General features: G+C 39.2%; 2 protein-coding genes across 3 annotated transcripts in view; one reads left to right on the forward strand and one right to left on the reverse strand.

Moving 5' to 3' along the window:
• The window catches only part of LOC132385201 (beta-galactosidase-1-like protein 2), a 90,788-nt gene that overhangs the window by 43,979 nt on the left and 31,770 nt on the right, over positions 1-15,039 (reverse strand). For both annotated transcript variants that reach the window (XM_059957103.1, XM_059957101.1), the window contains exons 5-8: positions 13,969-14,077; positions 12,068-12,160; positions 11,078-11,159; positions 10,439-10,500 (exon numbers count right to left, since the gene is read on the reverse strand). In XM_059957103.1, coding sequence (XP_059813086.1) covers positions 10,439-10,500; positions 11,078-11,159; positions 12,068-12,160; positions 13,969-14,077 — 346 coding nt within the window. The remainder of the gene's footprint in view (positions 1-10,438; positions 10,501-11,077; positions 11,160-12,067; positions 12,161-13,968; positions 14,078-15,039) is intronic.
• Positions 3,728-6,661, forward strand: LOC132385202 (uncharacterized). The gene is made up of 2 exons (XM_059957104.1): positions 3,728-5,312; positions 5,591-6,661. The coding sequence occupies exon 1, from the start codon at positions 3,782-3,784 to the stop codon at positions 4,877-4,879; it is 1,098 nt and encodes a 365-aa protein (XP_059813087.1). The 5' UTR covers positions 3,728-3,781; the 3' UTR covers positions 4,880-5,312; positions 5,591-6,661.

Genomic DNA, 15,039 nt, shown 5'->3' on the forward strand with positions numbered 1-15,039 from the left:
GGCGACAAATTATTAAAATTTGTAAACAAGACGGTAATCTGACTACTGATCATAAAGAAATTAATAATACTTTAAGATTTTTATAAATCTTTATATCAATCAGAATTTGATGGCGATCTGTCCATGATGGATAATTTTTTTTAACAATTTAAATATTCCCAAACTGACAGATGAAGATCGAAGTGTGTTTGATGCTCCTATTTCTATGGCCGAAGTAGGAGAGACTATCTCATCAATGAATTCAGGGAAAGCTCCTGGTCCTGATGGTTATATTATAGAATTTTTTAAAACTTTTTCTTCTTTGCTTTCCCCTTGGTTATGTGAAATCTTTAATGATGCATTTACTAAGAAGAGATTACCTCAGTCTTTTTATGAAGCTACTATCTCTTTAATTCTTAAAAAAGATAAAGATCCTACTTTATGTGCATCTTATCGCCCTATATCGCTATTAAATGTAGACTCTAAGATTCTTACAAAAATTTTAGCTATTAGGTTAGAAAAAGTATTATCACAGATTATTTCAGAAGACCAAACTGGTTTTATTAGGAATCGGTATTCCTTTTTTAATGTTAGAAAATTGATTAATATAATTTATACTTCTTCACCCACAACCTCAGAATGTTATCTCATTAGATGCTGAAAAAGCTTTTGATAGAGTTGAATGGACATACTTATTTAATGCCTTGAAAAATTTTAATTTTAGTTCTAATTTTACATCATGGATTAAATTAATATATTATAAACCTGTTGCTTCTGTTCTTACAAATAATCATAGATCCTCTTTTTTTCAATTATCTCGTGGTACGAGACAAGGTTGTCCCTTAAGTCCTTTATTATTTAATATCGCATTAGAACCTTTAGCCATTGCTATTCGTGAATCTCCTAATATTTTTGGTATTACTCGTGATGAAAAGTTATACAAGTTATCACTTTATGCTGATGACTTGTTGTTATATATTTCTGATCCTGATAGGTCTATTCCCGCTATCCTATCTTTGTCGGTTCAATTTGGTAGTTTTTCTGGTTATAAATTAAATTTGGATAAGAGTGAAATATTTCCTTTAAATGAGCAAACTTTATTGAATGACAGGACACCATTTAAAGTTGTTACTGATAACTTTATTTATTTAGGTATAAAAATTACTAAGAAGTATAAAGATTTATTCAGATTGAATTTTTTACCCATGCTTCATCAAATTCAACAACTTACTACTAGATGGTCTCCTTTATCCTTATCATTAGTTGGTCGGATTAATGCTATTAAAATGATGATTTTACCGAAATTTTTATATTTATTTCAAGCCTTACCAACTTTTATTCCTAAATCTTTCTTCGATAACATTGATTCAAAAATTTCCTCATTTGTGTGGCAAAATAAAAATCCCAGGTTAAGTAAAAGATAGTTACAGAAATCTAAAAAAGATGGTGGTTTAGCTTTACCTAACTTTAGATTTTATTATTGGGCAAATAATATTCGAAACTTAATATATTGGAAACTAGATTTGGATTCACCATTGTGCCCACAGTGGGTAAATTTAGAATGTAATGTTGCACAAGGATATTCTTTATTCTCCATTCTTGGTTCTTCTCTTCTGGTTGATTTAGTTAAACTCAATAAACAGATATCCAATCCTATTGTCAAACACACAATACGAATTTGGTTTCAGTTTCGTAAGTTTTTTACTCTGGTAAAAATTTGTTCTTGATAGCCCTATTTTACTTAACTTCTTTTTTAAACCTTCTTTAACAGATCAAGCTTTTAGCATATGGAAAAGGAAAGGTATAATATGTTTTCGTGATCTCTTTTTTGAAGGTAGTTTGATGTCTTTTGACCAACTTTCCAACAAATTTAATTTACCTAAATCTAATTTTTTTTAGATATTTACAAATTAGAAATTTTTTATATAAAGTTTTACCATCCTTTCCCAATTCAACTTTGATAGACTTTTCAGACAGGATTTTTACCCTGAGTCCTTGTCAGAAAGGATTAGTGGCTTTTATTTATAATAGGATTATGAAGATACAACCAGAAATATCAGGTAGAATTAAACAAGAGTGGGAAAAAGAACTTCAATATATCAACAGAAAAATGGGAAAAAATTTTACAAATGGTTAATTCTTCTTCTATATGTGCTAAACATGCTTTAATACAATTTAAGGCCATACATAGAGCTCATATGTCTAAAGATAAGCTTGCTCGATTCTATTCTTATATTAACCCTCAATGTGACAGATGTCATTCAGATGTGGCCTCATTGACCCATATGTTTTGGTCATGTCCCACTTTACATAACTATTGGAAGGACATATTTGCTACCATTTCCTCAATTTGGAATATTGATTTACAACCTCATTTTATTACTGCAATTTTTGGTATACCAAATGAAGATGATAGTCGACTTTCCCCTTCAATTAGGCGAATGATCGCCTTTGTAACATTAATGGCCAGAAGGTCTATATTACAAAAATGGAAAGAAGTAAACCCTCCTACCACATTTCAGTGGTTTTCTCAAACTATCTCTTGTCTGAGTTTAGAAAAAATTAGAAGTACTATTTTCGATTCATCAATTAAATTTGAAGAAACTTGGGGACCGTTCATTCGACACTTTCATATGAATTAATTTGGCCTCTTCCAGACCTTTTCTCTTTTTATTCTTGTTCTGGTATGGAGTTCCAGAGTTTTTGACACTATCATACTTGTGCTGTCTTTACGACAGTTATTTAGTTTATAATATTTTCGCTTAGTAATTCATTCAATAGTATTTTCTAGTTAGAATTAGAAGTGTTTAAAGTGTATTCATTGCATGTAAAATATATCGGCATGCGATGACGTCACATCCGGTTTCGCCGCGTCTTGTGGGAAAACACCGGTTTGAAATTAGCGCGAGGGTGGGGGCTTTCCACGAGGCTCACCTGAGCACAAGCAGTTTTGCAGGCATGAGAAATCACAGTGAGAGCAACGCTGTAAGTTAATAGATAATCGATATATTGAACTAAGATATTAATGCTGATCCTGTTAGAGGTAACGACGGTAGATAATGTTCATGCTTTCGTTAGTTAAAGAGTCGCGGATAGTTTGCATGGAAGTGTATTTAAAGTAGTCAATGGAGCAGGTAAACTCTCCCTGTATACTGCACCTTAGTGTAATGTAGTTATAGTCACCTTTGCAAGTATTTACACTTGAAATGTGATATTAAGGAAGGAACAAATACTGTATCAATCTTGTATTGTTTTATCAACAGTTTTCACCATATGTTAATGTGAAGAGTGAACAGTAAATGGTTAATCTTACTGCGATCTGGTTCTTATTAACTGTGGTTTATCCGGACGTTAAATTCGGCGTTTCGTTACACCCGAAGGAGAACGTGACAGTGAAAAAGCGGCATTATCAGGTGTTTCAAGTGCTGCAATGTCAGCTCAATCCAGCATCAAGTCGACGCCGCCCAGCGACAGGGGCAGTAAACCGACATCAAGTAAGCCCACCCAGGCGTTATCAGGTGTTCCAAGTGCTGCAATGTCAGCTCGATCCGGGATCAAGTCGATGGCGCCCAGCGACAAGGGCAGTAGAACGACATCAAGTAAGTCCGCACAGGCAAGAGCCAAGGCAGAAGCCGCCAAGGTGCGACTGCATTACGCCAAACAAGAGGCAGTTTTGAAAATGAAACTGGCCACCAAAGAAGCCGAAAGGGCCGCCAGACAAAGAGAAGAGGCTGCCAAAGAAGCCGAAATCCAGAAAGAAAGGGCCGCCAGAGAAGCCGAAGAGGCCGAAACCCAGTTGGAAATGACAAAAATATCGACAGAGTTGCATGTGCTGCAGCTAGAAGGAGAAGGAGAAGCTGCCAGGGTGGAAGCAAAGTACATAGAACAAGCTGAAGGGTCGCGTGATCTGACCGAAGTAAGATCTACTTTAGAAAGGACCAGACTGGAACGCACAAGCGACTATGTACAACATCAAATAGACAGGCAGGCTCGTCTCCCCTCTCCATACGTATTCGATAACTTCCCCAGCTACGAGGAACCTCAGAGAGTCACGATTGCATCACATCCATACGAGGAAGGAAATTTACCCTCACGGCTCCGTGATGAAGTCAAGAATGAAAGAACCGACAACGCTCCTTCACCCCCACAACAGGACGGCGGGGAGGGAGAGGTTCACTCCAGGACAACAATTGTCAGCTCGAACTGTACAGAAGTTTGCGGTCAAACTCAGTCAAGCCGTTCTTGTTCCGAGATCTGCCTCACTGAGGTGTACCCTAAAGAAGCACAACAAGACATTACCAAGCGTAAAGTAACCGACGAGACGCTAGGTCAGTCAGTTTTCGTTCAAACCGAGCACGGAAACAAACTTGCACAATCAGCTCAAGATACCATTTCTTTAAAACCCAAAGACACCAAGGTCTTCAGAGATGAAGCAAATAATGGGGTTGCCCCATTGCCAATCAGAGAACCACGCCAGCGCTCACCAGATAACAAAGAGCAGGCAGTCAAACGGTTCACGTCCTTACGGAAAACCTGGAAAAGGAAACCTGAGATGCAGCAACGCACCCGATTGGCCCACGAGGTACTGTGCACCCTAATGGCAGAGGTCACAGCCATTATAAACGCACAATCATTCCTACCTGTGTCTTCTGACCCAGAAAACCCCTTTATACTTTCGCCATCAACGCTCCTTACGCAGAAGGCAGGAGCACCTCCTCCACCAGGAGACTTCTCAGACAAGAATTTGTACACAAAACAATGGAGACAAGTCCAGGCTCTGGCAAATCAGTTCTGGCCTCGCTGGAGACAAAAATATCTACCCTCGTTGCAACAGAGACAAAAGTGGACAGGACCCCACAGGAATCTGGCCAACGGCCAGAATCACTGCTACATTCCCTAGCGGGGATGGACATGTCAGGAAGATCGAATTGAAGACTACCGACCAAGGCGATGTGAAAATTTACCAAGGGCCAGTTACAGAAGTTATTCTACTTCTACCCAATGACTGATTAAGAGACTAAGTTTTGTACTCTGCTCATTGTGACCTTACGAAGGTCAAGCGGGGAGTGTGCTGTCTTTACGACAGTTATTTAGTTTATAATATTTTCGCTTAGTAATTCATTCAATAGTATTTTCTAGTTAGAATTAGAAGTGTTTAAAGTGTATTCATTGCATGTAAAATATATCGGCATGCGATGACGTCACATCCGGTTTCGCCGCGTCTTGTGGGAAAACACCGGTTTGAAATTAGCGCGAGGGTGGGGGCTTTCCACGAGGCTCACCTGAGCACAAGCAGTTTTGCAGGCATGAGAAATCACAGTGAGAGCAACGCTGTAAGTTAATAGATAATCGATATATTGAACTAAGATATTAATGCTGATCCTGTTAGAGGTAACGACGGTAGATAATGTTCATGCTTTCGTTAGTTAAAGAGTCGCGGATAGTTTGCATGGAAGTGTATTTAAAGTAGTCAATGGAGCAGGTAAACTCTCCCTGTATACTGCACCTTAGTGTAATGTAGTTATAGTCACCTTTGCAAGTATTTACACTTGAAATGTGATATTAAGGAAGGAACAAATACTGTATCAATCTTGTATTGTTTTATCAACAGTTTTCACCATATGTTAATGTGAAGAGTGAACAGTAAATGGTTAATCTTACTGCGATCTGGTTCTTATTAACTGTGGTTTATCCGGACGTTAAATTCGGCGTTTCGTTACACCCGAAGGAGAACGTTACAATACTCATATAAACTGGTATTATTGCCCATGTTAGTTTAGGTTTATTTTTTTTAATATACATTTCTTCGTGCATTTTTACTTTTTTTTTCTTTTGATGACTATTTTTATTCTTTTTCATGTTCAATCAAAATAGGTTTGATTGTTTATTATAAGTTTTTTTTGGTTGATATTTAATAAGATATTGTTATCCTATTATAAATTTAACTTTAAATCTAATGCATTTATAACCTATCTATATTATGTTATGTTTCTCTTTATATATATGAATTTCAATAAAAAGATTGAAAGGAATAATCACAGTCTTGGGACCTTGATCACCTACGTCATGACGACGAGCATCTGCGGGGATTATACTAGCTTGTGACCTGAGTTTCACAGTGTTGCATCTTTCAGGGGTGGAACAACGCAGTAGGTGTCCATCTTACCTTTTAAGCAAAAACAGCTCTCCAATAGTGATTGGCCCGTAGAAGGAACATTGCAGCCCTCCCACTAGCTTCCATTTAGCTGTTAACTTCATGGTGCCCGCAGAGTTTGAATCTAGTGTGTGGTAACCAAACACTCTCTGGGTTATTACGGGCTTATTGCCAGTGCCATGGGAACAGTAAACACTGGAGGTGTGCTGCAGTAAAGAGGGCCCATGTGCACACTTTAGATAAGTATTTGCCACTGTGCGTAGGGTTAGTGTCTATTTTGTCCTGCTGCTTCAGGTGCTCAGTTTAGATCAAAGGGTTTACTGAATGTTTAATTTCTGCCTTGTAAATAAATAGTTAACCTATTTACCAATATTGAGTCTTTTCTGTCCCCACACAAACCCAGAAACCAACGATAAATTATAAAAGGGGCATGGAACAGCTTTTGTTTCAGCCCTATCTCAAGTCCCCCTTCTCAACTGCGCTTCAATAAGATTGTATCGTCAAATACAACTGTACTCCATCCCTCCCCGACCCAACTCGCTTTCCTTTTACAAGTTCCTGGTTCACTCTTTCATCTCCACAAACAACCCCCCCCCCCCCTTTACTGAACTTACCCATGATGCTGCAGAAGAGGCAACACCTGGTGTTTTAACTCTTTCCTCCCACCATCCAGGAACCAAAATAGTCAGTTTAGGTGAAGTAGTGATTCACTTGCAGACACCACCACTGTCATAGGCCGAATCAAAAGTGGTGATGAATCAGCATTACAGGAGGGAGGTTTAAAATCTGGCTGTGTGGTGCCACAACAACAGCCTGTTACTCAATGTCAGCAAGACCAAAGAGCTGATTATTGATTTCAGGAGAAGGAAACCGAGGTCCATGAGCCAGTCCTCATCTGCTGACCAGAGGTGGAGAGGGTCAAGAACTTTAAATTCCTCGGTGTTATCATTTCAGAGGACCTGTCCTGGGCCCAGCGCACGCAGTACAATTGTGAAGAGAGCACGGCAGCACCTCTACTTCCTTAAGAGTTTGTGAGGATTCGGCATTTCATTTAAAACTTTGACAAACTTCTAAAAGATGTGTACTGAAGAGCATATTGACTGGCTGCATCACAGCCTGGCATGAAAACACCAATGCCCTTGAATGGAAGATTGTACAAAAAGTAGTGGATGCATCCCAGTCCATCACAGGTAAAGTCCTCCCCTCCACTGAGCACATTTACACAGAGCACCGTCACAGGGAAGCAGCATCCATCATCAGGAAGCCCCACCACCCAAGCCATGCTCTCTTCTCACTGCCGCCATCAGGAAGGTGGTACCGGAGCCTCAGGACTCACAACACTAGGTTCGGGAACAGTAATTACAGGTGTCCCCCGCTTTTTGAACGTTCGCTTTACGACACCTCACTGTTACGAAACACCTACATTAGTTACCTGTTTTCGCTAACAGAGGGTGTTTTCACTGTTACAAAAAAAAGGCAGCACGCGCGCCGAGCAGCCAAGCTCCTCGCCCGGAACTGCATTCTAGCCGGCATTGCTTAAACACGTGCCTGTGAGCATCTGTGCTTTATGTCGATTTATTTTGTGTGCCCGTTAGCAAGATGAATTCTAAAGTATCGGAAAAGCTAAGGGTGTTACACTTAGCATAAAACTAGACAGAATTAAGCGTTTCGATCGCGGTGAACAAAGTAAGGATATAGTGAGCTTGGCTAAGTGTTTTGGAAGTTGACGAAGATGATGTTGAAGAGATTTTGGCATCCCATGACCAAGAACTGAGAGATGAAGAGCTGATGAAGAGGAAAGGATAACAATTGAAACCGAACGCAGTAGCGAACGTCCCAAAAGTGAAGTCGTCCAGGAACTGTACATGAAGCAACTGAATGAGATTTTTGCTGCGATTGACAACGCTGTACTGATTGCAGAAAAGTATGACTTTAATTATGGAAGGGTACATAGGTTTAGGGCATATTTGCAGGATGGTTTGAGTGCTTACAGAGAGCTATATGATAGAAAAAATGCGCGAGGCTAAGCAGTCAAGCATACTTTCGTTTTTCAAGCCTTCTACATCAGCCACAGCAGACGGCGAACCTCGACCTTCGACATCGAGGCAGGCAGACGTAGAAGGTGACCTGCCTGCCCTGATGGAAACAGAAGACGATGAGATGACACCCCAGTCTCCTCTACCTCCCACCACCCCAACCTCCGACGACTCAGCCTAATACACCATCATCAGTGTGCTCGCTGTCTTCCCGATTCCGGTAAGTGAAACTACACTGTACATACATTATTTCCACTTTATATAGGCTGTGTATTTTTATGTGTTATTTGGTAGCTTCATAGTTTAAAGGTTACTGGAAAGAGTACTTCTGCCGAGAGCGCTTGCACCATGTGTTTCTGCCGGGAGCATTTGCGCCGTGTGTTTTTGCCTCAAGTGCTGCCGAGACCGCTTGCGTGAGATTTTCGCTGCGGTGGACAGTGCTGCAATAATTACAGAAAAGTATTCCTACATTATATAGGCTGTGTATTTATCAGATCATTCCTGCTTTTACTATATGTTACTGATACTTTAGGCTTTTATTTGGCATGATTTGGTAGGTTATTTTTTGGGTCTGCGAACGCTCACAAATTTTTCCCTTATAAATAAATGGTAATTGCTTCTTCACTTTACGACATTCCAGCTTACGAACCGTTTCATAGGAACGCTCTACCTTCGAATAGCGGGGAAACCGGTACCTGTCAACCATCAGGCTCTTGAGCCAAAGTGGATAACTTCACTCAATTTCACTTGCCCTATTACGGAACTGTTCCCATGACTTATGGACTTTCTTTCAAGGACTCATCAAATGCTCTTGATATTTACTGCTTATTTTTTTTTGTATTTGCACAGTTCGTTGTCTTTTGCATACTGGTAGAATAAAAGACAAATGGTCTTTCATTGATTCTATTAAGGTTATTATTCTGTTATTGGATTTATTGAGATTGCCTACAAGATAATGAATGTCAGTGTTGTACATGGTAGCATATGTACTTTGATAATAAATGTACATTGAACTTACCCTACTGCCCACATAGTGTACAGAATTTGGTGCTTACATCATGGTCTCTTTGACACAGGAGATCCACATATAGATTTATTGACTATTTGCATTCAATCCGCAAGGATAACCCTCATCTTCCTTTTGCTTCTGACTATTTTTTCATCCCACTTCCACTCCGTCCCATCAGTCTGTAGCCACCTGCATTGATATAGTGAGGTCCAACGTAAGTCTGAGGAGCAACAACTCATCTTCTGCCTGGGCTTGGTGCAGACTTCCAGACTCGATACTGAGTTCTGCAACTTAGGTGACTCGCCTTCAGAACGGGCCAGCTCATCCATCTGCAATATCAGTTGTTTGCCTTTATCCAGTAGCACAGCCTGACCTTGTGGACATGCCCTGCATTTCACAATATCGACACTCCTTTGTCATTATTCTCCCACACTAACTCCCTTCATTTCATGGTTTTTGGGAATGAAGAATCATCTCCTCCCTCTCTTCCTTACTGCTCCTATTAATGCATCCATCATGACCTTATTTACAGCACATTCCCATGGCAATGTTGGCCTCTCAGATATTCCCACCATTCTATCCACCCCTGCTCACCCTCCATGCAACTTGACACAAGATTACTTTCTTTCCTTGTCTGTTCGTGAATTTAGAAGATTGAGGGAGGATCTTATTGAAAAATATAAAATTCTAAAGGGATTGGACAGGCTAGATGCAGGAAGATTGTTTCCGATGTTGGGGAAGTCCAGAATGAGGGGTCACAGTTTAAGGATAAAGGGGAAGCCTTTTAGGACCGAGATGAGGAAAAACTTCTTCACACAGAGAGTGGTGAATCTGTGGAATTCTCTGCCACAGGAAGCAGTTGAGGCCGGTTCATTAGCTATATTCAAGCGGAAGTTAGATATGGCCCTTGTGGCTAAAGGGATCGGGGGTATGGAGAGAAAGCAGGTACAGGGTTCTGAGTTGGATGAGCAGCCATGATCATACTGAATGGTGGTGCAGGCTCGAAGGGCTGAATGGCCTACTCCTGCACCTATTTTCTATGTTTCTATGTTCTGACAAAGGATCTGCAGTGTGAATTCTCAACTTTGTTTCTCTTCACACGAATGCTGCCTGACCTGCTGAGCATTCCCAACATTTTGTTTGTATTTCAGATTTCCAGCTACTGTAGCCTTATTTTAAATTTGACCTTCATAAATTATACCTGTCAATAACTAAGCACGACTTAAGATGTGTCCAAAGACATACTGAAAAAAATCTTACGTCCAGATCTTTCATTAATGCTAGTCCAGATTCCAGCTTCTGAAAGTTGAAAGTTGGTAAAGCTATAAAGGTATCAAAATGTATTAGTGTTGTCAACAGCAATTACACAAAGAAGAAATTCACTTTTACAAATACTTTGCAGCGCAACAATACTGAATGTAGCTGGCTTGGCAAGACAATTTAGATTACAAGTGGTGAGAGTGAGTTGGTCTAAATTGGCCTAAAGAAATTCATTTCTCTTGTTCCTTCATTAAAGGTAGCTTCACAATCATCTTCTCGCGTACACCTGTTTTCTGCATAAAATCTCCGTATTTCTAATCTTATATGCACAGACCCCACATACAGTTGCATGATAATTGTTGTCAACATGAAAGAGTACCTGGAAAAAGCTGATTTAAATGAGCAATTAGGAACATCATGTTTAGGACATTATACTTTGCTGCTTCAATGCATTTTGGAATGATCCTGGTAGTTTGCAAATTAAAAATTGTTTTCTAATTTCCCACAGAAAAATTAACTGAAGCCATTTCATGCATAGCAGTGGAGGTATGATTTACCTTCTACCTTGTAATCCCTGCACAATAATTATTAAAACTTTATGATATTATTCATCACCCTAATCCCCATGTTAGTGCTTACCTCCTGCAATGGATCCTTTGCTTAATCCATCCTTGTTGTCAGAAGTCATCAATAATTCCACTATTCCTCTGCTCAACAAGGCCTTTCAGGATTAAACAGAAATATCTTTTGCACTGATTATAAATACTGCTAAGTCTTGAAAGAATGGTGCACAGAATAGATGCAAAGTAAAATAACCACTGTTTCAGCCTCAATTGTTTTCGAAGCTCATATATAGTCTCCAAGAAATTCTCAATTGGCAAGTTACACTTTGTCCTGTGCATCAGCATGGAATGTGTGTGGGTAAAGTGACCCAAGACAAACTTAGAGAAGAGGTACTGTTGTTGTTGAGTGCTGTCAAGTTGTCGTCAACTCATGACAACCCTACGGATATAGCGTCTATAGGGTTTTTGAGGTAAGATATAGAAGTATCAGGCCTTTCTTCCAAGCAGAAACTGCTGCTGCATAGGCTGGGAATGGCAAGAATGCCAAGAGCTAGATTTGTACTATATCATAGTTATGTTTCTTTATTCTATTTAGCAAAAATCCACAAAGCCTACTAGAAACTTGCAACAATAAATGATATTGGTTGCTGACACTAAAATACTTTAGTCAATGATAAGAAAACAAGGAAACAAAGAACACAGGTAAAAGTGAGTTACTAAAGGTCATCCTGCACCCTTTTCAGAAATTTCTTCCAGAATTATCAGAATTTCAGGGAATGCCAATCCTTCCTGCCCAATCATTAACAAAGTGAAGAAAAAGGGACAATACTTGAATTGAATTGACTATTTCTTGCATCCTTCACATACATGAGGAGTAAAAATCTTTACATTATGTCTCTGTCTAAGCATGCAATCATAGTAATTTATAATAAATAGAACAGTCAGTGTAACATAGAAATACACTAAAATCAGCATGAGTTAATCAGTCTGATGGCCTGGTGGAAGAAGCTGACTTAAATTACACTAAAATATACTTTCATTCTAAAACATTAAAAAAAATTATTACCTCCTTTACATATTCCATGTACTTATCATCTTTGGCGTAGCCACCATATTCATTTTCTACTTGTACAGCAATAATTGGACCTCCCCGTTTGTACTACAAATCAAAAACACAGGGTCAGAACCTGCTCTAATTTCACTTACTTATTCCTGTTTTAGTTATTTTCTTCAATTCTCTACATCCCGGGAGGTGTTGATCTCTCACTGGTGACATTTGCCAATGCTTTGTTCGACTGACTATCCTTCAGCTAGTAAGGTTAGGTAGGGAGCATCAATAAACAATAGTTCTACTACCACTTTCACAGCCAAGTCTGAGCTATTCTTGACCTTTCTCAGAATGTAACTTGACACATTGCCCATCCAAATTTGCACTGAGAAGCCTGTGGTACATCACCAATAGCAACTGAATGCAATTGAGTAGTTAACTGAACTAGACATTAGAGAAGGACTGGGGTCATTTGTAGGCACAAAGAATTAAAGATATTATGCTCCCTTTCTTGGAGAACATTAGTAAATCATGTGTGTATTTACCATGTAGATGTGCCTCTAAAAATTGTGCACATCACAACAACTAAATAAATGGATTAGAATCCAAAGAAGGAGATATTGGAAAGGTGGACAAAAAAGGTTTGTTCAAACATCTGGGTTCCAAGGTGGGTCTCATGGAAGGTTGAGAGAGTGAAAGGCTAGATGAGAAAATATTCAAATGCAAACACTACTAGCAAGTGTTGCTGTACATGCAAGAATTGGCAAATGCAGCTAATTTCCCATGGCCTCATTAATGATTCATTCCTTTATTTACTCTAAATCTGCATTCTCAGTCACTATTTTTAAATGTTTCTGCTGATGTTTCTAAGAGCACGAAGGACCCAGTCATTTCTGAGTCAACCCCATGTCTCAGGTTACTCTCCATACAACAGCAAACTTTGCAGTTCTGTGGGCAAGCCATGCTCTGGACTCTGTTTTACAGCCAACTCAATCGGCACAGCGATCAACGGGTGCTGATCAGTCCTCAGCTGGTGGATCCCAAGGCCCACCTTCTACTGTCCTTTTGGACTGCTCACCTTTTTAAACTGCTTCCGACACGCAAGTGAATTGGGCCACTCTACAGAACCCAACTATTCCGGCATTAAGCTAAAGGCCGGATATGGGCCTTTTTTGGGCACCCCTGTAGTGTAGCAGTTAGCATGATGCTATTACAGCTCAGGGCGTCAGAGTTCAGAGTTCAATCCCGGCATCCTCTGCAAGGAGTTGGTACGCCTTCCCCGTGGAATGCATGGGTTCCCTCCCACAGTCCAAAGATATATGGGGTTGGTTAATTGGTCATAGTAAATTGTTCTGCAATTAGGTTAAGGTTAGATCATGGTTGTTGGGGGCTGAAAGGCAAGAAAGTACTTTTCTGTATTGTATCTCTCAATAAATAAGAAATGTTTTTGGTTCAAAAGCAGCATGTCTAAGTTCTAATCCTAGATGGGGTGCTGTTGGCACAACTCATGCACTGCACCAAATTTTGGTTGTTGTCATCAACGAACATAAATTTTCATATGCCACAAAGCTTTGCATAAAGAAAAAAATCCTTACAAAGAAATGAGGAATACTGAATACTGTCACATGACTTCTGCCTTAACATAATTAACTTTAAAATTGCAGTGTTCAGTATAAACCTAAGGTACAGGAAACCAATCCAGTCATGTTCATCATCTAAATGTACTTTTACAATACCAACAGACCTACAGGTTGGAAATCAAGCTTAGATGGGGCACATCGAATATCATTTGTCAGAGAAACAATCTGCCAAGTTGGTAGTGATAGAAGAATCTGTCCAATTATTACAAAATATATCACATTTCTGAGAGATGCTGAACATCCACAGAGTAGCAAACTTAGTGAACTGGTCTGACTCACCTGAAAGGGGAGGACTTTAGGAATTAGCACATTGAAAAAAGCATCTACTGCATCAGTAAACCCAGGATAAGTTGTGCGCAGTTTCATGTTCTTGTCTCTGAGCAGCCAACTAAAAGTGAAAGGATCAGATAATAAGTAGAGTAAAATTAAATATCACATACTGATCGGAATTTCCAATGACCCATGCTTTTTCCCCTCAGCATTAATACACTTAAACATAAAGAATCTATATATTCCCCCATATCCATTAACATCATAAAATCAAATATAATTATAGCAGTCAAAATATGGAGAGCAGTCCAGCATAGGATTCCACTACTGGAAAATAGTTAACACTTAAAGAAAGGCTGTTGATTTTTATTTAAATAAGGTTCTAAGAGCCATAATCAAATACAATGAGTTTTTTTTAGTTATGTTAGTGCTAACACAGCCAGTTATCAGTGACCTGAATCTATAATTCCAGTTACTAACACAAAAGATTCTGCAGATGCTGGAAATCCAGAATAATACACATAAAATGCGGCAGGAACTGAGCAGGTAAGGCAGCATCTATGGAAATAAATAAACAGTCGACTTCTTGGGCAGAGATCCTTCATATGGAAGGGTGCTCGCTGGTTGGAATGGATCAGTTCCATTGCAATCAGTACACCCAGTCAAACACAGTCAAATGTATCCTTTGTACACATTATCTACATAGTAAATTCTTGCAAATTATATGCAAACTTGCAGCATGTGAAGTAATACTCTCAATGTACTGCGAGACTCAGGGCCACATATGGAAATTACAATATTGGCATAGGACCATATAATAAACTTTTCTAGTAAAATTTATAGCTCATAATTATTACCACTTTGACTAATTTTAACTAGTCCTTATATAAATGAATGTATTTAGAAAATATGATTACATCCTCTCCTCGTTATATGCAGGGGATACGTTCCTCGCAGTCGACGCATAGTGTGGAAACGCATAATGTGAATGATTATTTAAATAGAGAAAATAGGGATGCGTTCGGGAAGGCTTCTTAAGTATGTTTTATCTGTAATTTATCCACATTTACATACCAATAC

Source organism: Hypanus sabinus, chromosome X2 (genome assembly GCF_030144855.1).
Source record: "Hypanus sabinus isolate sHypSab1 chromosome X2, sHypSab1.hap1, whole genome shotgun sequence".
In the NCBI taxonomy this organism is placed as follows: Eukaryota; Metazoa; Chordata; class Chondrichthyes; order Myliobatiformes; family Dasyatidae; genus Hypanus; species Hypanus sabinus.

Excerpts from the sequence above, each read along its gene's own strand:
- LOC132385202 (XM_059957104.1), top strand. The coding sequence starts at position 3,782 with ATGACAAAAATATCGACAGAGTTGCATGTGCTGCAGCTAGAAGGAGAA.